Source organism: Vombatus ursinus, unplaced genomic scaffold, assembly GCF_900497805.2.
Source record: "Vombatus ursinus unplaced genomic scaffold, bare-nosed wombat genome assembly UNPS02014809.1, whole genome shotgun sequence".
Taxonomy (NCBI): domain Eukaryota; kingdom Metazoa; phylum Chordata; class Mammalia; order Diprotodontia; family Vombatidae; genus Vombatus; species Vombatus ursinus.
In genome coordinates this window covers 14,118,022-14,141,186 of record NW_020954587.1, presented here as the reverse complement: position 1 = coordinate 14,141,186, position 23,165 = coordinate 14,118,022, and the positions used below count along the sequence as shown (strand labels likewise).

Here is a 23,165-nt window from a genome sequence, read left to right as displayed (position 1 = left end):
CTCTATCTACTGTGCCACTTAGCTGCCCCGAGGTGATATTTTCTTCAGCATTTTTTTGGTGTCTTTTTTTTTTTTTTTTTACCAAGCTGTTAGTTCTCTTTTCATAATTTCCTTGTATCACTCTCATTTATTTCCCCAAATTTTCCTCTACCACTGTTACCTTTTTCTTTATAACTCTTCCAGGAATTCTTGTTGGGTTTGTGTCCAATTAGCATTTTTCCTTGAGGCTTTTGTTGTAGCTGATTTCACAATGTTGTCTTCTTCTGAGTTTATGTCTTGATGTGCCCTACCACTGTAATAGTTTTTTTTTTTTTAATAATTAAGTTCCTTTTTTCTTGGTTTCTCATTTTCCCAACCTATTTCTTGACTTCAAACTTTATGTTAATGTTGGGCTCTACTCATCTGGGGGTGGGGAAAGTATTTTCTTAAGTTTCAGGCTTTTTTATGTTGTTGTTTTCAGAGCTAGTTCTGGGGATCTGCAAGTTCTCAGTGTTTCCAGGGTGGTGTGATTGGGGAGATGTGTGGTCACTGCTCTCCTGGTCTATGCCCTGGTCTTTACCCAGGAAGGGGCCCTGCTCCCCTGCAGTTGAGAATACTAATGCTCTTCTTGGCCCTGCAACTATGACCAGGTCCCCTTCCTTCCTGCAGCCACAAGCACTAATACTTCTCTCTGCTCTGGAACTCTGACCAGGGTCCCTGCTCCCTCACAAACTGATCACAAACTGATCACAAACTGATCACAAACACTCCTCTCTACACTTGAACTGAAACCTAGAACTGCATATGGGCAATAGAGATGCCAGTCAGCATTAGCTACACCCAGTGCCAGCAAAGGTTCCCCTGTAATCTCTTTGTGACGGTTGAGAGCACCCAAAGCTGCTGCTGCAGTTGCAATCATCCAGGTCCACCATTGGTGTTCCCACCATGCTCCAGGCTGGCTCCCACCCTGGTGTCACATATCTCTCCTGCTGACCTCCTAAGTTGTCTTAGGCTGGAAAAATATCTTACCCTGACCTTTTGTTGGATGTGCCGTTCCAAATTTTTTTTGAGGAGTTATTTTAAAGTTTTTCAGAGTGGAATGTTGGGAAAGCTCAGCTCCACTATCTTGACTCAGTCTCATATAAACAAGATATATAAAGGATAAATTGGAAATGATTTCAAAGGGAAGGAGATTAAGGAGGATTGGGAAAGGTTTCTTGCACAAGGCAGAATTTTAGTTGAGACTTGAAAGAAGCCAGGGAAGCTAGGAGGTAGAGATGAAAAGGGAGAAAGTTCCAGAACGGAGGATAGCCAATGAAAACGACAAGAGCTGTGAGATGAAGTGTTTGTGTCAAGAATAGCAATGGGTCCGGTGCCACTGAATTACAGAGTGTGTGGAGGAGATCAAGATGTAAGAAAACCGAAAAGGGAGGAGGTAGAGCCAAGATGGCAGACTAAAGGCAGGGACTTGCCTGAGTTCTCCCCCCAAATCCTCCAAATACCTTTAAAAATGACTCTAAACAAATTTTAGAGCAGCAGAACCCACAAAAAGATGGAGTGAAACAAATTCCCAAACCAAGACAACTTGGAAGACTGACTGGAAAGGTCTATTGCATCAGGGTGAGAGAGGAGTACAATCCAGTGCAGGTCCCACAAGTGCAGACTGGGCTCCAGCAAACCGGGAGCAGGCCTCAGGGAACTGAATCACTGGCAGTACTGGTGGTTCCCAGACCTCTCATCTCACAGACACCAAAGACAACTTAGAAGGTCGGCAGGTATGGTTTGTAGCACCTGGGTGAGGTTAAAGTGCAGTCCAGCATAAGCTGCTGCCACACAGCTTCAGCCCCAGGAAACCAGGAGCAGACCAGACTGAATCAGCAATGGCAGTAGCAATGGCAGAGGCAGCAACTGCTTCTGGAGCTCTCAGTCCACAGACAGTAAGGGGATTGAACAACTGGTCAGAGGAGATTATAGCGGTCTTTTTACTAGCACTAAGGCAGAATTTTGTTGCTTTGCCCATACTCTGATCTGAGTCGCGGATCTGGTGGCAGGCCCAATGTTAGAGAGGAGCACTAGCATAGCAGAGCTTGTGGCCACGGTGGAGGGGGCCCCTCCTCACAGGTCCGGGGCAGAAAAGAGTGTTGTGGTCACTCACAGACTGGAGCACAGACCAGGAGAGGAGTAAACAGTTCTCCTTAGATCGTGCCACCTTGGAAGAACTAAAAACTTACAGGTCCTAGAAGTATCTCTGAAAACAGCTGCTCAAAACCCCTGAAGCTTGAGATAGTGCACCTTCTATCCTGGAAGCAGAGCCCTACTTTAACAAATAGTTAGAAGTCAAGTAATAGGCTAGGAAAATGAGCAAACAATGGGGAAAAAATCCAACTCTGAATATAGGAAGTTATTGTGGTGACAAGGAAGATTAAAACACACTCAGAAGAAGGCAAAAAAGTCAAAGTTCCTACATCCAAACCCTCAAAGAAAAATATGAATTGGTCTCAGGCCATGGAAGAGCTCAACAAAGATTTTGAAAATCAAGTAAGAGAGGGAGAGGAAAAATTGGGAAGAGAAATGAGAGTGATGGAAGAAAATAATGAAAAACAAGTCAGCAGTTTGGTAAAGGAGACACAAAAAAGTACTGAAGAAAATAACACCTTAAAAAACAGACTAGGCCTAATGGTAAAAGAGATCCAAAAAACCAATGAAGAGAAGAATGCCTTAAAAAATAGCTTTGGGTAGGTGAAGCCAAGATGGCAGAGTAAAGGCAGGAACTCACCTGAGCTCCCCCAAAACCCTCCAAATACCTTTAAAAAATGACTCTAAATAAATTCTAGAGCAGCAGAACCCATAAAAAGACAGAGTGAAACAAATTTCCAGCCCAAGACAACCTGGAAGGTTGACAAGAAAGATCTGTTGCACCAGGCTGAAAGAGGAGCACAGTCCAGCATAGGCTGCACCAGCATAAACCTGACCCTAGCAAACTCAGAGGAGGGCTCAGGTGACTAAATCACTGGCAGTTGTAGTGGTTTCCAGACTTCTCAGCCCACAAATACCAAAGACAATTTAGAAGGTCAGTAGGAAAGGGCCATCAGAGTTGGGTGAGAGAGAAGCGTGGTCCAGCCTCAGTCCTGGCACAGCCCTGGGGTGGCAGCTGCTTCTGGAACTCTTGGCCCACAGATGGTAGGGGGATCAAGCAGTTGATCAGAGGGGGATTTCAGAGATCTTTTTGCTGGTGCTGATGTAGGATTCTCTTGCTTTGCCCGTGTTTGGATCTGGGTCACAGTCCTGGGTGGTGGTCCTGGGTCGAGGAGGAGCACTAGTAGGGAGGAGCTTGTGGTGGCAGTGGAGAGGGAATCCTCTTCACAGTTCCAAGGCAGAATAGAGTGCTTGTGGTCACTCATAGACCAGAGCACAGGCCAGGAAAGAGTAAATACCTCTTCTTTGATCACACCACTTTGGAAGAACTGAAAACTTACAGGTCCCTAGAAGTATCTCTGAAAACAGATGCACAAAATCCCTGAAACTTGAGACAGTACACCCTCCACCCTGGAAGCAGAGCCCTACCTTAACGAGAATTTAAAAGTCAAGTACTTGGCTGGGAAATTGAGCAAACAGCAGAAAAATATTCAGAATATAGCATCTTACTTTGGTGATAAAGAAGATCAAAACATACAACCAGAAGAAGCCAACAAAGTCAAAGCTCCTACATCCAAAACCTCCAAGGAAAATATGAATTGGTCCCAGGCCATGGAAAAGCTCAAAAAGGATTGAGAAGCAATTAAGAGAAGTAGAGGAAAAACTGGGAAGAGAAATAAGAATGATGCAAGAAAATCTTGAAAAACAAGACAACAGCTTACTAAAGGAGACCCCCAAAATACTGAAGAAAATAACACCTTAAAAAATAGCCTAACCCAAATGGCAAAAGAGGTCCAAAAAGTCAATGAGGAGAAGAATACCTTAAAAAGCAGAATTGGCCAGATGGAAAAGGAGGTTCAAAAGCTCACTGAGGAAAATAATTCCTTAAAAATTAGAATGGAGCCAATGGAAGCTAATGAGTTTATGAGAAATCAAGAAATTATAAAACAAAACCAAAAGAATGAAAAAAAATAAGACAGTGTGAAATATCTCATTGGAAAAACAACTGATCTGGAAAATAGATCCAGGAGAAATAATTTAAAAATTATTGGACTACCTGAAAGCCATGATAAAAAAAAAGTGCCTACACATAATCTTTCAAGAAATTATCAAGGAAAACTGCCTTGATATTCTAGAACCAGAGGGCAAAATAAAAATTGAAAGAATCCACTGATCACCTCCTCAAAGAGATCCTCAAAGGAAAACTCCTAGGAATATTGTAGCCAAATTCCAGAGTTCCCATGTCAAGGGGAAAATATTGCAAGTAGCCAGAAAAAAACAATTCAAGTATTGTGGAAACACAATCAGGATAACACAAGATTTAGCAGCTTCTACATTAAGGGATCAGAGGGCTTGTGATATGATATTCTACAGGTCAAAGGAACTAGGATTAAAACCAAGAATCACCTACCCAGCAAAACTGAGTATAATCCTTCAGGGGAAAAAAAAGACATTCAGTGAAATAGAGGACTTTCAAGCATTCTTGATGAAAAGACCAGAGCTGAATAGAAAATTTGACTTTCAAATACAACACTCAAGGGAAGCATGAAAAGGTAAATAGGAAAAAGAAATGATAAGGGACTTATTAAAGTTGAACCGTTTACATTCCTACATGGAAAGATAATATTTGTAACTCACGAGACCTTTCTCAGTATTAGGGTAGTTGGAGGGAAAAAAAAAATATATATACATATACATATATATGTGTGTGTGTATATATATATACACATATATATATACACACACACATATATATGTGTGTATATATATGTATATATATATATAGACAGAGGGCACGGGGAGTTGAAGATGAAGGGATGATATCTAAAAAATATAATTAAGGGGTGAGAGAGGATTATACTGGGAGAAGGAGAAAGGGAGAGGTAGAATGGGGTAAATTATCTCACATAAAACAGACAAGAAAAAGCTTTTACAGTGGAGAGGAAGTGGGGAAAGGTGAGAGGGAATGAGTGAATCTTACTCTCATCAGATTTGGCTTAAGGAGGGAATGACATACACACTGAATTGTGTATGGATATCTATCTCACCCTAAAGGAAAATAGGGGGGAAGCGGATAAGAGAGGGGGATGATAGAAGAGAGGGCAGATTGGTGGAGGGGGGAAAATCAAAAGCAAACACTTTTAGGGAGAGGCAGGGTCAAATGAGAGAACAGATTAAACAGGAGGGGATAGGATGAAGGGAAATATAGTTAATTTTTCACAACATGACTATTATGGAAGTGTTTTGCATGACTACACATGTAAAACCTGTGTTGAGTTGCTTGACTTCTCAATGAAGGTGGGTGGGGAGGGAGGAAGGGAGAGAATTTGGAACCCAAAGTTTTAAAAACAAACATTAAAAATTGCTCTTACATGCAACTGGGAAATAAGATATACAGGCAATGGGGTATAAGAATCTATCCTGCCCTACAGGAAAATAGAAGGCGAAGGGGACAAGAGAAAGTGGGGCAGTGATAGAAGGGAGGGCAGATTAGGGGAAGGGGTATTCAGAATTCTTGCCATTTTGGGAGGGGAGAGGGAAGAGTTGGGGAGAAAATTTGGAACTCAAAATCTTGTGGAAGTAAATGCTGAAAAGTAAAAATATGTTAGTTAATTTTAAAAAAGACAATAATTCCTTAAAAACTAGAATGGAGCAAATGGAAGCTAATGATTCTATGAGAAACAAAAAAATTACAAAACAAAACCAAATGAATGAAGAACTCAAGAGAAGCATGAAAAGGTAAACAGGAAAGAGACATCATAAGGGACTTATCAAAGTTAAACTGTTTACATTCCTACATGAAAAGATGACATTTATAAATCATAAGACTTTTCTTGTTATTAGGGTAGCTAGAAGGAGTATATATAGACAGAGGGCACAGGTATGAGTTGAATATGAAGTTATGATATCTAAAAAATAAAATTAAGGGGTGCGTGAGGAATGTACTGGGAGAAGGAGAAAAGGAGAGGCAGAATGAGGTAAATTATCTTACATAAAAAAGGCAAGAAAAAGCTTTTACAGAAGCTTTTGAGGATAGATGAGGGGGAGTGAGTGAACCTTTCTCTTACCAAAATTGGTTCAAAGAGGTAATAACATGCACACTCAATTGGGTATAGAAATCTATCTTACCCTCCAGGAAAGTAGAAGGGGAAGGGATAAGAGAAGGGGTGTGTGTGTGTGTGTGTGTGTGTGTGTGTGTGTGTGTATGTGTGTGATAGAAGGGAGGGCAGATTGGGGAAGGGGTAGTCAGAAGCAAAACATTTTTGAGGATGGTCAGGGTGAAAGGAGAGAGAGAATAGAATAAATGGAGAGGGTAAGATGGAGGGAAATAGTTAGCAATTGTAACTGAAAAAAATTTTGAAGCAAGTTTCTCTGATAAAGGTCTCATGTCTCAAACATATAGAAAATTGAGTCAAATTTATACAAATAACAGCCATTCCTCAATTGATAAATAATCAAAAGATATGATCAGATTTCAAGTGAAGTAATCAATGCTATCTATAGCCATATAAAAAATAAAACTCACTATTGTTTGGAGAAATGCAAGTTAAAACTATTCTGAGGTCCTACCTCATACCTATTAAATTGGCTAGGTCAGAAATAGGTCAGAAAAGATAAATGACAAATGTTGGAGGGGATGTGGGAAAAATGAGACATTAATACACTGTTGGTAGAGTTGTGAACTGATTCAACCATTCTATAGAGCAATCTGGAACTATGCTCAAAGGGACATAAAACCTTGCATACTCTTTCACTTAGCAATACCACTATTAGGTCTGCATCCCAAAAGATAAAACAAAACAAAACAAAAAAAAAAGAAAAGGACGTATGTGTACAAAAATATTTATAGCAGCTTAATTCTGGGGGTAAAGAATTAGAAATTGAGGGGATGCCCATCAATTGGGGAATGACTGAACAACTTATGGTATGTGATTATTATGGAATAGTATTGTACTATAAGAAATGATGAGCAGGATGGTCTCAGAAAAACCTGGAAAGTCTTGCATGAGCTGATGCAAAGTCAAATATACTTTATACAAAGTAATGGCAATATTGTAAGATGATCAGCTGTGAACGACATAGCTAATTCTCAGCAATACAGTGATCCAAGACAACTTTGAAGGACTTATGATGAAAAATGCTATCCATCCCCAGAGAAAGAACTTATGGTGTCTGAATACAGATTGAAGCGTACATTTTTTTTTAGTTTTTTATTTTTCTTGTCTATATTTTCTTTCACAATATGACTATTATGGATATGTTATGCAAGACTACACATTTATAATTTATATAAAACTGCTTGCCTTCTCAGTGGGGGAGGGGAGGATGGGACAGAGAGGACGGGAGAGAATTTGGAACTCAAAGTTTTAAAAATGAATGTTAAAAATTGTTTTTACATGTAATTGGGGATAACTTTTAAAAATAAATATTTTTTAAAAATAAAAAAAGCAAGGGCAAAAAAAAAAGATATAAGAAGATTGGAAAGGGAAAAAGGGGAAAGATTATGAATCCAAATAGGATTTTATATTTGATCCTGGAGATAATAGGGATCCACCAGTGTTTATTAAATAAGCGTGGGTGGATGAGTGGGTGCTGGTGATATGGTCAGACTTGCACTTTACCAAATATCAATTTAATAGCTGAGTGAAGGATGTCCTGGAATGGGGAAAGATTTGAGGCAGGGTGACCCAGTAGATGGCTACTGCAGTAATCCAGGCTTGATGTGATGAGAGCTTTCACTTGGTTAGTGGCAGTTTTAGAGGAGAGAAGAGAGGGCATGCAGAATAGATGCTACCAAAGTGGAGTCAGTAGGACTTGGCAACTGATTGGTTATGAGCAGAAAGACAGTCACAAGTTAAAGAGTGCCACCCAGGTTTTGAGCCTGGGGGACTAGGACAGATGATGGTGCCTTCAACAGTAATAAGTTAGTAAGAGGGAAGGACTTGAGAGAAAAGATGAGTTCCGTTTTTAGACTTACAAGGTTTAAGAAGTCTATAGGGCATTCTATTTGAAATGTCCAATAGGCAGTTGGAGACAAGAGACTAGAAGAGAGGTCAGGGCTGGACAAATAAATCTGAGCATCATCTAGATAGAGATGATAATTGCATCCATGAGAGCTGATGAGATCCCAAATGAAACAGTATAAAGAGAGAAGGGAAGAGGACCCAGTTGGACACCTGCAGTTAGAAGGCATGATGAAGATTCAGCAAAAAAAAGACTGTGAAAGAGCTATCAAACAGGTAGAAGAATCAGGAGAGAGAAAGTCATGAAAACATAGAAAGGATAAAGGAGAAGGTGATCAACAGTGTCAAGGGCTGCAGAGAAGTCAAGGATGAGGAATGAGAACAGGTTATTAGATTTTGCAGGCTTTTGAACTTATCCTTGGAAAGGAGGAGAAATATAGGAATCCAAGTATAGGAAATGGATAGATCAAGGGAGGGTTTTTTGAGCATGTGGTAGGGGGAGAGAAGACATGGGCATATTTTCAGCAATAGGGAAACAGCTAGTAGATGTAGAAAGAAAAAAGATTAGTGAGAGACTTAGGATGACAGAGGGGGGCATTCTGCTGGAGAAGACAGAATCATATAAGATTTACATTTAATTGGGCATTTTATCCTAAATTCAATGTGAAACTATTGAATATTTTGAGTAGGGGGAATGACATGGTTAGAGCTGTATTTAAAGAACATTAATTTTTACACCTGTGATAGATTGAAGAACACAGAATTGAAACAGGGAGAACAATTAGGAGTCAGTTCCAGTAGTATAGGTTAGAGGTGATAATGGCCTGTAATAAGGCAGACGCTGTGTGAGTGTTGAGATAGTGACTTATGGAAGAGAATTTGAAGAGATAAAATTGATAAAAATTGGCAAATGTTCGAAAATGGAGGCAGAAGGAAGCAGCAAGGATAACGTTCAGTTTTCAAACCTAGGCGACTGGAAGAGTGGTAGGAGATAGGGAATTGGAGGAGGGCTGGGTTTAGGGGAGATATATTTAGATGTATTGAAATAATATAATCTAATATGTGTGTGAATTACCTCATATGTTCATATAATTCTAAAGAGCAGCATGAAATTGCATTAAAATATACTTTGTTTTTAATCAAATTTCTATCACTTTATATATTTTTAAAAAAAGATAATAAAAGTGATGATACATGAATTATCAAGAAAGACCATGGAATCTCTTTCTCTGGAAATCTTTCATAATATGATAGACATGTTTCCTAGAAGCAGGAGGATAGACTAGGGAACTGATAGAGATATGTATTTTTCTACTATGTCATTCGAATATTAAATATTTGTTATTTATTTAGTTACCTTGACAATTAAAAAAAATCAATACAATATCCTTGAAGTGGGCTGGATCCAGGAGTGTGCTGGTAAATGTTTAACAACCAGGTGTGTGGGGGGGAGGGGAGGATGTATGCATGACACACCTTTAAGTTTAGTTTGAATTACCAACACTTTCTCCATCACTTTCTTAAGTGTAGATAATAAAACAATATATCAAGCCCTGATTTGTAGCATTTGTTGATTTATGAGGGAGAAGTACTCATCCTGAAAATTTAATAATCAGCTCTCATGAGACTCTATGAGCTGACTCCAACATGTCCCTAGGGATCTCTAGTTTTTCTTTTTGATGAACACAAGAAGGAAAGTCTAAGAAACTTATATAGAATCAGATAATTTTAGAAATGGATGAAACCTAGGAAATCATATATTTTACTTCCTAATTTTAAAGATGAGGCAAGAGGCTGAGAGGTTAAGTGATTTGCTCAAAGTCAAATGACTAGTAAGTGATGGAGTCTGGACCCAAGAAAGGTATTTTGACTCCTACTGCTTATTCCACCATACTATATTTATCTTTAAATAGCAAGGTACCAATGAAGATGAGAAAAGAAATAGTTGGATTATATACCTTAATTTACAATGAGATGCAGTGGAAGTAGCATTGAATTTGAAATCAGAAGTGTTAGAGTTGAACTATGAGTGACAGAAAAACCAATGAAGGTCTAGCCCATAAATGGGGCATGGCTCTCTTTCTTTCTGGGTTGGCTCATTCACTGCAATTTGTCCTAACGTTGGCAGGTCTTTGGTTCCCAGAGATGTACCATATTATGTGACTATGAATCACATTCTCTCAATATCCTAGAGGTAACCCTCTTGCAGGGGAGTATACTCACCACTATAGCTCATAAGCTCCCACTGACCTCCTTCCCATTATAAACAGAATCAGTCAACATGATGCCATTAACACTTAAACATAAAGCATTTACTTAATGATAGGTCAAAAGCAAGAATAATCATTACAATTACTAGATGTAATGCAAATACAAAAATAATTGATATATCACAGTCAACATATAAACCTGAATCACACTCTTTCACTAATACAGCATTCATGGAAAAGAATGGAAGAATTCCTAGCGAAACTTAGCAAAGAGGCAGATGAGTAAGCCCATGTGCCCAGGGCAAGTCTGGACTGTAGTCCTTGATCCCCATATCTCTTCAAGAACAATCAACACCATAGAAAGTCAAAGCTGTTTTTCTTGTTTCTTCTGATCCTCATCACTTACCTGCTGGGCAAATTCTCTATTTCTACTCTTGAACTGATGAAACAGTGACAAGCTCATTTAACTCATAATTACCCTCAAAAAGATGCAGAAAAAATGTTACACTAATATAGTGAGAAGCAGTTCTCTTGAGTCAGAGAACTGCAAAGCTCCCTGGGTAGGCTCTCTGGGCAATGCAGACAAACCCAGTCAGTTTTTCACTCAGTTCCTTATACAGCTATCCCTTCCATATTGTGGGGATTAGGAGTGTGGTGCCCCCATGATCTGGAAAATCCACATAAAATTTTTTGGCTCTCCCTTTGTACCAGAGAAGAAGTCTGAATTATTATGGTATTAAAAGATAAACTGTTGAAATTATAGAATACTATACATATATTTATGCTTTTCTGTGCTTCTCAAGTTTTTCAGTGTTGTCTGCTAGCCTTCCTGTGTTGTCTGTGGCTTCCACAAACCCCCACCCCAAAAATTCCCATTTAATTTCTTATGCTGACCCACAACATATCGAAATCATGATGGGGAAAGTCGTAATGTGAAAAGAATAACTGTCTATCTTGGAATTAAGACTTTATCAAAGAAGCTTGCTGCAAAGGTTTCCACCCTAGTTGTCTACTTTCCTTCTAATTCTAACTGTGTTGATTTTGTTTGTGCAAATTAAAAAAAAATTTGTGCAAATGAGATTGAACTCTTCATTTTTTGTTCATGAACTGTTCTCCTATCCACATATCTGAAATTTCTTCTTTACTCTTCTATCTTGTTTGTGATGTTACTCTTTGGTGTATAGAATGAGAGGCTGGTTTATACCTAATTTCTGCCACCCAGCCTTCCACTTTTCCCAGCAGTTTTTGTCAGTGAGTTCTTATTCTAGCAGTTACAGCTTTGGGTTTATCAAACAGCATCCACTGGCCTCATCATCCAGGAGTGGGCGTGGAGTGAGAGAGAACCTTTAATACGCATACCTCCTCTCTCATTGCAGAGATGTGAGAAACTACTAGAACAGAATATTGAATAAATTGTTAGAAAAGGATCCTGTATTAGATATTTTAATACTGTTTTTCTCTTATACAAGAAATGGTTCAATCTAGGGAGTAGAGGTGAGGAATGACTGCAATATAGAGACAAAAGACATCAACAAAACCAATTAAAATAAACAAAAAACCTCCTTACCTTCCAGTGGTAGTGAGGCTCTAGCACACAAAAGATCATAAACACAGAGCTGAAAGGGACTTTACAGGTCATCTGATCCACCCTCAATTTACATATGAGGAAACTGAGGCCCAGAAATGTGAAATGACTTGTCCAAAGTCACAGAGGCAATAAGTGTCAGAGACAGGATTCAAAGTGAAGAAATTATATTGATTCTATATCATTTTATAATTTATTCTACTCTGTAATTGATTCTATTCTGTATTATTGCCTCATTTTGTATGACTGCTCAAGCCCTATTTGTCTCTTTGCCTATGAGCTAAGTTTGGCAATGCAGTTCTCCTGCTAATTGTTGTTCTATTCTTGCCTCAAAGAAATCTGTTACCTTTGAGGGATGCAGGTGAACACCAGGCAGTCTGGTCTAGTATCTTTATACCACCAGGCTACCTCTCTGTTTTATTATCCAAAGAAGTCTGGTCCACTATATCTAACCTTACAGGGAGACTCAAACAACAAACATTTCTTAGTCACAGGAAGGAAGGAAGGGGTTGTTGCTAGCCTCTCATTTCGAACGTCCAACCAATTGTGTTGCCCTCACATGATGCTGCCAGCCCTGTAGCCAGCTGCATTATCTTCCTTACCTACCTAGTTCTGTTTTATGCTTATAAAAAGGAACTGTGCTTTTTCCTCTGGGTAACTGGCCTAACTGAGTTATCCATTTGACCCACTTTATTAAAAAGTTTGCACCTAATAAACCGATACAGCTCAGAATTTTGCACCTCAATTTACCTTTATTAAATCCTGCTGAGACAAAACCCAAGTCTTCTGATTTCAAATATAGTTGTTTTAATGCTAAACCTATAACACTGACTGCCACCCAACAATTGATGTGTCATTCCTCGAGATAATACGCATCTATGTTTCCACTATCCTCCTTGGTTTTACCTACGATTGCCAGTGTCGATTCATTAGTTTTGTCTGTTCCTTATATAGACTAGCCCTTTAGTTCTCAGCTTTTGATCTCGCCCCTTCCCTCCCCTCTTAAGTCTAAAATTTTCTGCTTCCTAGAAGCACCTAAATTCTGGCTCAGGAAACTCCTATATGTAAAATAGTGTTCCTCATCCTTCATTCTGAGAAATACTACTGGGCACATTTTAAGTCCAGTAAAGGTAGTTTATTAGAGTACTTTCACTTAGAGGTACTTCAACAATGTCTTAGATAAAAAAAATTAGTTTCAAAGCACCCCTATGCATTTAGTTTGTGTATTTGATTTTTATGATGAGAGTCGTATGCATTCTCTGGTTTTCTTCATTTTCCTTTGAGTTTTTGGGACCACATATAACTAATGAGGGAGAAGACAGAAAGAGAAAGAGAGAGAGACAGACAGACAGACAGAGAGAGTAATCACCATCACCTTATACTCATTAATGTTTACGAGTTTAACTTATCAGGATTCATCTTCTTATATAACCATCCCCTAGGTCCACATCTGACTCTGAAGTAACACTTTCATCAGAAGAAGCATTTTCAGAGCATAGGTCTTCTTTAGAGGGGACATGGAAAAGTGGTGTCTTTACACATATAGAATGAGTTATAGGTTTTAATTCAGTCCCATCTGAATCCATTAAGCTGATTTTATCTTCTTGCACAGGCAATAATATCTGAGCAGCATCTTCTTCTGATGATTTATTATCTCCAGAATCTCCCACAAATACAGTGCTTAAATTCACATTAAAATTAAAACGGTCTTCTGAACTAGAAGAAAAGGTACTAGCTTCAGAAAGGTGGCTCCAGATACGACGCACTCTACTTTCATCTGGCCCAGTCTTTAACTGATATGATGTGGCATTATCTGTGTCAGCCAGAGGAGGGTCAACTTCTGGACTTTCAGGTTCATCTGGGTCTGAATCAGTGGGATTATATTCTTTCCAGCTGTATTTGGAGTCCTGACTTTGAGATCTACAGGTAAAGCCATTCATGGTGTAGTTATTTTCTATTCTCTGAGTTAATTCACAATCACTGTTAGTTTTCTCATCACTGTCATTAAATATCTTTTTCTTCTTGGTCTTGTAAATGATGTCTGCCCTTGTAATTTTCACATAAGGCAATTGAAGTGGGCCAGGTATGACAGTTGAGAAATCCTTAAAGAGAACAGAAGAAAGAGGGGAGGAGAGATTAATGCTGAAATTTTGCTTTTTATAGTTCACCAACAATCATTCAAATTTCAAAATCAATAATAGTAAACTCCTGAGAATATTAGATTGCATACTTTTCTGTTCTACCTCTTAACTAAAAAAATGATGAGAAAATAGCAAAAATATTAAGCATATTCTAGAAGATTTATAAGAATCCTAGGCAGTTCCTCAGTAGACACTGGTCCAAAATTCCAGTTCTTCCTCTTGCTTGTAATGTCTTCTACTCTCCTCTTTGTTTATGTAAGTCCTACCTTTCCTTCAAGGGGCAATGAAATATCACTCTCTTTTGGAGACTTGTCCTGACTTACCTTAGCCCTCAAGAGGCATTTCCTCCTCTGAACTCCTAAGGTGTTTATTATCTTTTTTTTTTTAGCCATTTGTCCTGTCTTCCTAATTAATAGCTAATAATACCTAACATTTATATTAGATTAGTAGGTGATGATGCATTCAGCCCATAGGGTAAAGACAACACTGAGGACAGACACTGATGCAGAGAGATAGTTGTCCAAGGGAGGAGATGGCTTCCTGTAGAGAAGGATCAGTGATGGTGGAGAGAAGTGCTGGCTATGTACTCAAGAAAGAAATAGACTCTGGAAGCCCAGCTAAATCGCCTGGGGTACAGAGAGCTAAATCCAAAGCTTTGTGAGGACTCTACAAGGAGAAAAAGGCCTTTCATCAACAGAAGTTGTGAGTCAATCTTCACCCCATGTTAGTCACTCTTTGCCACATCCTACACACATGTCTCTGTACTCTAAATTTGAGCTCACTCCCTAAGAAAATGGCACATATTTGTGGGAGAGGGCAGCCAAGACTTTTTTGAAGAAAATGCTTTCTAATAACTGTTCTTGCTATGCCATTTGTGTTCCTTTAATAAGAGATAATTAAATTCTACCTTTCTGTAAGATTTATCCAATTCTGAGAAGAATATTAATCCTACTATTACTGATTTATGTTCTATATATTTTCATGATTTAGTTAACTTTTCCTTTATGGATTTAGGTGCCATGTCATTTAATGTCAATCTCCTGGCTGATTGTTAATGAGAAACACATTGGCGGGAAGTTATGAGCTTTGGTAGTAGAAGTAATGACCTATAGGGTCACTCCAGGATATTGAAAGCTCCTCTGGGACCCAATCTGTGAGTATGAAATACAAGTTGAAAGAGTAGCCCCGGAAAAGGTATCATAGTAAGAAAGATGAATAAATACTAAATAAATAAAAAAAAATTAAGTAAATCACTCCATGTTTAAATATGATAATAGTAATGACTGTTTTTTTTGAAGAGTAAAAGATTGACTTACAGAGTTAAAAAAAGGAACAAAAAAGGATGGTGAAGGGATCACGTCCTTTAAGAAAGGACATAAAGGGATAAAGATGTAACTAGAACTTAAGGAAATAGAAGTGCTAGAAGAGTAGAACTTGAAATATGGAATAAACATTTTAGCCTCCTACAAGTATGTTAATGAATTTTGTGGGACAGAATTGCAGACAGAGAGGGAGAGGTATGAGACAGAGGCAGATAATAACAGCTAACTTTTATAAGATGTTTACTATGTGCCAGGCACTGTGCTAAAACACTTTAAACTTATGCTATTTGATCCTTACAAGAACCCTGAGGCCAAATTTGAACTCAGTTCTGAATGTGTGAAGAAGCATTCCTACCAAGACAACGGGGGAACAATGAAGGGATGGTGATTCTCATATTCTCATGTCAAGGAAAAGGTACTGTTGGAGAATAAGAGAGATGGCATAAAGGAGAGATTGAATCTGGGAGACTGGAAGAGGGAGTCTCAACCTATGGCAGAGAAGAGAATCCCACTAAAGTGTATTCCAATGGGGGAGAGGGTTTGTGTCTGAGATGGGTCTCACTCTGGGTTTAATCCATGAGGAGTTGGTGCATTGGGTAGTCATCTTCTCTGAGACAGTGTTGTACCTCCATGGACAGCAATCTTTCCAGTAGTTGTTACTCAGAATACTGGAGGGGACATAGACCTCATATTTTGGCAAATGGAAAGATAATGGTGAAGGCAAGAGGTAGGACTAGGTCACATAATTTGAGACACAGGATAATTTTTACCACTTAACTCTGACTTATCCAACATTGCTCCTCTCATGAGTTGCTACTTCTAAGAAAGAGGCACAGCAAAAAAGAGGATGATGTGAAATCTATAAAGCAAATAACAGAAGTGGGTTTACAAGAGGAAGATAAAAAACTACTTTGGAAGCTTTAACTCCATGAGGAACACACAGGGGCCAGTTGAGATTATGTAACAAATGTGTAGTGGACCCGTTAGAGCCATTTTTTAATTTTCTCCAGCTTCATTCAGTAGTATGGGAATAAAATCTAAGGTAGCAGATGGCAGGAGTTTGGGTTTGGTAAGGCTTGATTGGTGACGGAATAAGGGGGCAAGGGATTTGATTATATATAATAGAATTGATTCACCAAGGGATCAAGATAAGGAAGGGAGGTGAATGTAGCTTGAGGAAGAATACTGTTTAGCTATTCTCCAGTCAGTAGGTATTCACTTTGCTTCTAGTTTTTTGCCATTACAAATAATGCTACCAATAATATTTTGGTATACACATGTTTGTGTTGTACACATAATATAGAGTTTGCTGGATAAATGAGTATCAATAGTTTAACAGCTAATCAATCATTGAGCATTTTGCTAAGTACCTGCCACGTGCTCAAAATATGGTATGTGTTGCGCATTATAAACAGAAAAATGAGACAAGTTCTGATCTTAAAGAGCTTATATGAGTTGCTTTTCTCACATAATTCCAAACCATTTTCCAGAACAGTTGTATCAATTTAAAGTTCCCAACAGTGTATCAGTGTGCTTGTTTCTTCACAGCCCTCCAAATGAGACTGTTTTTTGTTTCTTATTATCTTTGCCAATTTGATTGATGTGAGGTGAAACCTTCAAGCTGTTTTAATTTGCATTTCTTTTATTAGTGGTTTAGAGCTTTTTTCCCTATGATTGCTGATCATTTGCATTTCATATTATAAAAACTGTTCATGTCTTTTTATTACTTATATGTTGGGGAATGGCTCTTGGAACATATGTTATTTATCTTTGTTTTGCTCATAACACCCACTACAATATCTTATTCATAGCAAGCAATAAATATTTGTTGAATTCATTCTCCTGTCTCTCATTATCTTAGTTCTGATCATTTAATCTCTGCACTTTAAATAGCTTCTTGGAAATTGTGTAATGTTTTCATATAATATTACTCATTTATGCCAAAAAGCCTACAAAGCATAGACAAAGAAAGACCTTTGAAAAGTTACAAAGTATCTATCTAAAACAAACAAACAAACAAAAAAAACCCTACCTAGTTTTACATGAAATGGGGAAACACTAGAAGCTTTCTGAGTGAACAAAGGAATAAACCAAGTCTATTCTGCTTTCCTGCTTTTACTTGACAAAATTCTGGAAATGCTAGCAATAGCAATAAGAGAGATTAAAGGTATAAAGATAGGCAAAGAAGAGACAAAATTATCCCCCTTTGCAGATAACATTATGCTTTAAGTAGAAATACCTAGAGTAGCAAAGAAACCAATAGAAATATTAGTTTCAGTAAAGTAGCAGGTTACTAAATAAACCCTCAAAAATAAACTATTTCTACATAGTAATAACAAAAGCAAGAAGGAATAATAGAAAAGGAAGTTCCATTCAAATAACTATAAAATGCATTAAATATTTGGCAGTTAACCTACCAAAGTATATTTAATATCCGAATATACAATTGTAAAATGTTCCTTAAAGAAATACAGAACAACCTCAATTGTTAGAGGGATAGTAAGTACTGATGATTGTGTTGTGCAAATGTAATTCAAATGGCAATGCTATAGAAATTAATTTATAGATGTAGTGCTACACCAGTGGTATCAAACTAAAATAGAAACAGGATCCTTGCTGTAGCATATTGATTTAGAAAACCACAAATTAACATTATCTAGGTTGTATTGTATTTTTAAATTTTGTTCAACAATTACATTTTAAATTGGTTCAGGGTGACAAGTTTGACACTTCCGTGCTATGCCAATCAAAATACCAAGAGGATACTGTACAGAGTCAGATAAAATAATACCAAAATTCATTTGGACGAACAAAAGATACAGAATTTCAAGGGAAATAAATTTTTTAAAGGAGGAATGAAGCACCTCCAGATGTTATATTACATTATATATCATAAACTATAATATAAAGCAATAATCACCAAAAGCATTGGGGACTGGCTAAAATTTTTAAAAATTAGATTAGTGGAAAAGACTGGTTAAGGAAGTATCAGGGATAAATAAACTAAATAACTTAGCATTTGATTAACTTTTAAAAAATACCTAGGAAAGAACTCCTTATCTAGTATAATAGGATTAAAAAGACGCCTCACATGACCCTCCGATGTAGCAGATACAAATGAGTCTGATCACACTCATTGTTAGATCATCCTATCTTAACCTGACATTTGACTTGTTATATATTTAATTGATCTATCCTGAACTATATTGTGATCTAGTGGTACATTGGATAATTTATTTCTTGTTAACAAATTTGTAATCTCTTATTAATTAACTCAAGTTCCCTTGAGTTCCCTTAACTCTAATTCATTAAGAATTCATTATTCAATGAATTAGAGAAACCTCCTTTCTCATAAGTAATTACTATCATATATAAGTATTAAAATTTGCAAATATAGTAATATAATTTATTAACAAATTAAGGTAATTAAAAATGTAGACACAAATAACTATATGCAATACATTGGCTACGACCAACATCACCACTAGAGTCACCACACACCTTCAAAAATATCTGTAGTTGACTTTTCTGGAAATTTGGTCTAAAATATGATTAAAGTCTTTTAAAATATTATCTTCATATTTCTCTCCAGGATTAGTCCTTTCTTTTTGTCTTCTCTTCAATAAATACAAGAAATAGTCTTTCTCCAGATATACTGTACTGCTAACTTTTTACTTACTCCTCGTAAAGTTTTCTTCATAGGTTTTGTTTTTCAATTAGCAATGAAAACAGTTCTCATAAGAAAGAAATCCATTTTCATGAACTCTTTCAGTTACATAAATTCTTCAAAGGTTCTCATGGATCACAGATAAATACATACTTTCTCTCTGACTCAATAAAGAAAGACACACATATTGCAAATTCTTCATAGATCTTCATAGATCTATAAACACATTGTTTCCCTGACTTAATAGGGAGAAGTACTCCAGTCATTTTCTCAACTGACTTTTCATAGATCCCCATGGATTACAGATAAATGCATATATCTTCTCTTGGACTGTATAGGGAAAAGCATTTTCATATCATTCCATTTCCTTTTTTAAAATTTAATTTTTGTTTAAGCCATTTCTTAACTGTCACTTCAAACTGTCAGCACAGATCATTTTCTCCCCATAATCTATCTGAGATATTAAAGTGACAGTAGCATATTGCTACTAGATATTCTAGATATTCTAGAATCTCTTTGATACAATCAAAGAAAGAATCGCACTGGGAAAACTGGAAAGAAGTATGGTAGAAATTAGTTTAGGTCAACAACTTAAGACTGTATATCGCAATAAACTAAAAATGGATATATGATTGACTATTAAAGCTCATACCCTAAAATGAATTAGAAGAGAAGCACATCAGGTACATAGTCACTGCTATGACCAGGAGTTGAATTCTTAATAAAACATAGAATAGAGATGGTTATAAAAGATAAAATAGATAATTTCTATTACATGAAATTGAAAACCTTTTATGTGAACAAAATTAATGTGACCAATTGGGAAAAATATTTTTATCAAATACCTCTGATAAGGGTCTGGTACCAAGATACACAGGTGACTAATAGAGATATATAAACCCAAAGCTAGTCCCCATAGCTAACTGGGGTTATCAACAAACAACTCTCAAAAGAATTAACTGAAACTATTAACAACCATATGAAAGAATGTTTCAAATCACTAATAATAAAAGAAATATGAAAATCAAAAGAATTAGCATAGACAACAAAAGACGGAAATAGTTGGAAGGGCTATTGAAAGATGAGCACACTAATGAACTGTTGGTGAACCTGAAAATCAATCTGACCATTCTAGGAAAAAAATGGGAATCATTCAAAGAAAGTTAATAAAGTGTCTGTACCCTTTGACCTAGAGATTTCACTGCAGGGGAGTGGTCAATGGTAAAAAGAAAAAAATCCTTGGGTACTTAAAACAGTATTTTTTATTTTTAGTAAAGAACTAGAAACAAAGCAGATGTCTATCAGTTGAACTATAATCCTACTGCAGAAAAGAACTAATCCTATTTTAGAAATCTCCAATGGTAGCATGAATGTCATTCAAAAAAGCCCTAAGAGCTCATAAGAATGTTTGAGTTCTGATCATACCAAGAGTTAAAAATGAAGTTAAAAAAAGTAAAAAAATACTAAGACAAATACTTTCAACATGATCTTGTCATATTATATACATATTTATGGTAAATGAAGATGGCTAGTGGAGCCAAGAACACTTTAGTTCAAATCCAGCCTCAGACATCTAACTAGCTGTGTGACCCTGGGCAAGTCACTTAATCTTGTATGCCTCAGTTTTCTCATTTATAAAATGAGTGGAGAAGAAAATGGCAAACCACTCCTGTGTCTCTGCCCAAAAAAACTCCAAAAGGGGTCATAAAGAATTGTATATGACTGAAATGATGGAACAACAACATATGCAAAGCACTCTGGAAAGTTCTGGGGATACAAATAGGAAAGTAAGACTACCCCTGCTCTCAAGCAATATTACTATGCTGTAGTAGCAATGAGAATAATGAATACAGAGAATCATGGTAAGATTTATATGAACTGAAAAAGTAAAGTAAGTGTAACAATGAAAGCAATACACACAATGACTACAAAGTAAATAGAAGAATAATGCCTATGAAACAATTGAAACTGAATTCTGTGTAATTATAATGATTAATCTTGGTTTCATATAATATATTTGAAGCACTTCTTTGCAGAGGTGGGGGCTATGGTTATATATATGTTGCATATGATATCAGAGTTTTTAAAAAAATATCTTGGTAACTGGCTTAATTGTTCTTTCTCCTTTTTTTTTTCTTTTTTGTTATTAAGTGACAGCACTCTGGGAAGGGTTGAAGATGGATTTTTTTGGGAATTGTAGGTCACATTAAAAAGATAATGATAAAATTTTATTTTAAAAAATAGCAGGAAAAACATGGGAAACTTTTAATTTCACTAAGGAAATGACATCCAAGAAATTGTTATGGAATAATTCAAGGGAGTATAGTGGTAAATAGCAAAATGAGCATCTTTCTTGGAAATCCCTCTTGATTGTGCAGACTTCACAAGCACTCTTATGTGGTTGTGTTGTTTGTCCTTCATTCTTGAAGAGGAACTGATGAGGATGGGATCTGAACCCATAATAGGAAAAGCCCTGTACTTTCCCTATAGTCAAATCTCTGGTGTTTACCTGAGGCTATAATCATATTAACTGGCCTTTCCTTACCCCCTATGCCCAATCTCCCAATTCTTTTTTTTTTTTTTGGTGAGGCAATTGGGTTAAATGACTTGCCTAGGGCCACACAGCTAATAAGTATCATGTGTCTGAGGCTGGATTTGAACTCAGGTCTTCCTGACTCCAGGACTGGTGCTGTATCCACTGTACCACCTAGCTTCCCCTCTCCAATTCTTTGTTACCCTTAATTAAGCCTAGCCTTCTATTGTCTATTGCCTCCTGAACCCTTGGATACTTCCCACCACCCTTGATCCTATCTAGACCCCATTCTCAACCTCCCAGTCACTCCCATCAAGATCCTCCCTAGATCCCTCCCACAGTCCTTCTGTATATAAGGTCCATCATGTCTCCATTAAGGTGCTCAAATTCTTATAATCTAGCCAACAGTTCACAAATGCTCAGATTCCTTGAGAGTCTGGCCAATATGGTGGATTTTTAATAAACCTTGTCTTTGGCTGAAAGAAGACTTGGGTGGAATTTATTCTGGCAGGACCCACGTGTTGTGATTTTGAGTTCTCAGCATGCTTAAACCTTTAAACCTCAACAGAACCATGACATCAGAAAGATAATGCTATGACTTGCAAGTGAATTGGATTTAAGTGAGGGAGGACTGCGCAAAGTCACCAGCCTCACTTTCTCCTCCATCTGGGTCCAGTGGCCAGATATAGATCAGCACAAATGGAGATGACCCAACACAAACAATCTTATGATTCATTGCTGGTAGAATGAAAAGAGAATCTAACCTTCTATGAATAAAACAAAGAGATGACATAAAAGTACATACCAATGCTTTGGGAGAATATGTTTTTTTTCTGCATATATATCCTGTTTTTTTCAGTAATATCACAAAGATTATTATTGGGAAGATGATAAAACATACAGCAAATGGTATTACAGTGATTTTTTCTGAACCTGCAAATGAAAATTTAAGTGGAATTATTTAAAACAAAATTCAGTACGTATCAAGAGAGGACAAAAAACCTTTTTTTTTTTTTTTTTTTGTAAACCAGGAGCTCAAAATTTATGAACTTGTAATAGATCAAAGATTTTTTAGCTAAAAGTTTTGAACTATTTACAAAAAAGATACATGTCCATTACCTTCAGTAATTTACAGGATGTTTTAAAAAAAAGATATTAACTTCAACAAGGCTGTAACAAAATTGTCCTGTTTGTTTTTGTGACTCTTTATGAATTTTTTCCATATGCATTCTAAAAATTGTTGTTGTCCTTATAATTATCTTAATTTATATAATGATTTTGCTTTCTTCACCCTATATCATTTCATGGCTTCCCATATTTATTTATATTTTTCATATTTCTCATTTTTTACATTGAAATAATGTTCCATTAAACTCATATACCATAATTTGTTTAGCCATTCTACAAATAATAGATATTCATTTGATTTCCAGTTTTTTGTATTACAAAAAGTGCTGGTAGGCATATTCTTGTACAGGTTATGTCTTTTTTCATTCTCAATAACCTCCTGAGAGTAGAGGACCCGTAGTGGAATTACTGGGTCAAAAAGTATGAACCCTTTTTTTGTAGTTGCTTCTATTATTTAATTGCATATTGTTTCCCAAAAAGATAAAATCTATTCAAAGCATT

The 23,165-nt window shown here is 36.8% G+C and overlaps 1 protein-coding gene across 1 annotated transcript in view; it reads right to left on the bottom strand.

The window, feature by feature from the left end:
- Positions 1 to 12,993: 12,993 nt before the first annotated feature.
- IFNAR2 (interferon alpha and beta receptor subunit 2) overlaps positions 12,994 to 23,165 on the bottom strand; it is a 52,992-nt gene continuing 42,820 nt past the window's right edge. The window contains exons 8-9 of the mRNA XM_027875586.1: positions 22,342 to 22,469; positions 12,994 to 13,975 (exon numbers count right to left, since the gene is read on the bottom strand). Coding sequence (XP_027731387.1) covers positions 13,289 to 13,975; positions 22,342 to 22,469 — 815 coding nt within the window. The 3' untranslated portion in view covers positions 12,994 to 13,288. The remainder of the gene's footprint in view (positions 13,976 to 22,341; positions 22,470 to 23,165) is intronic.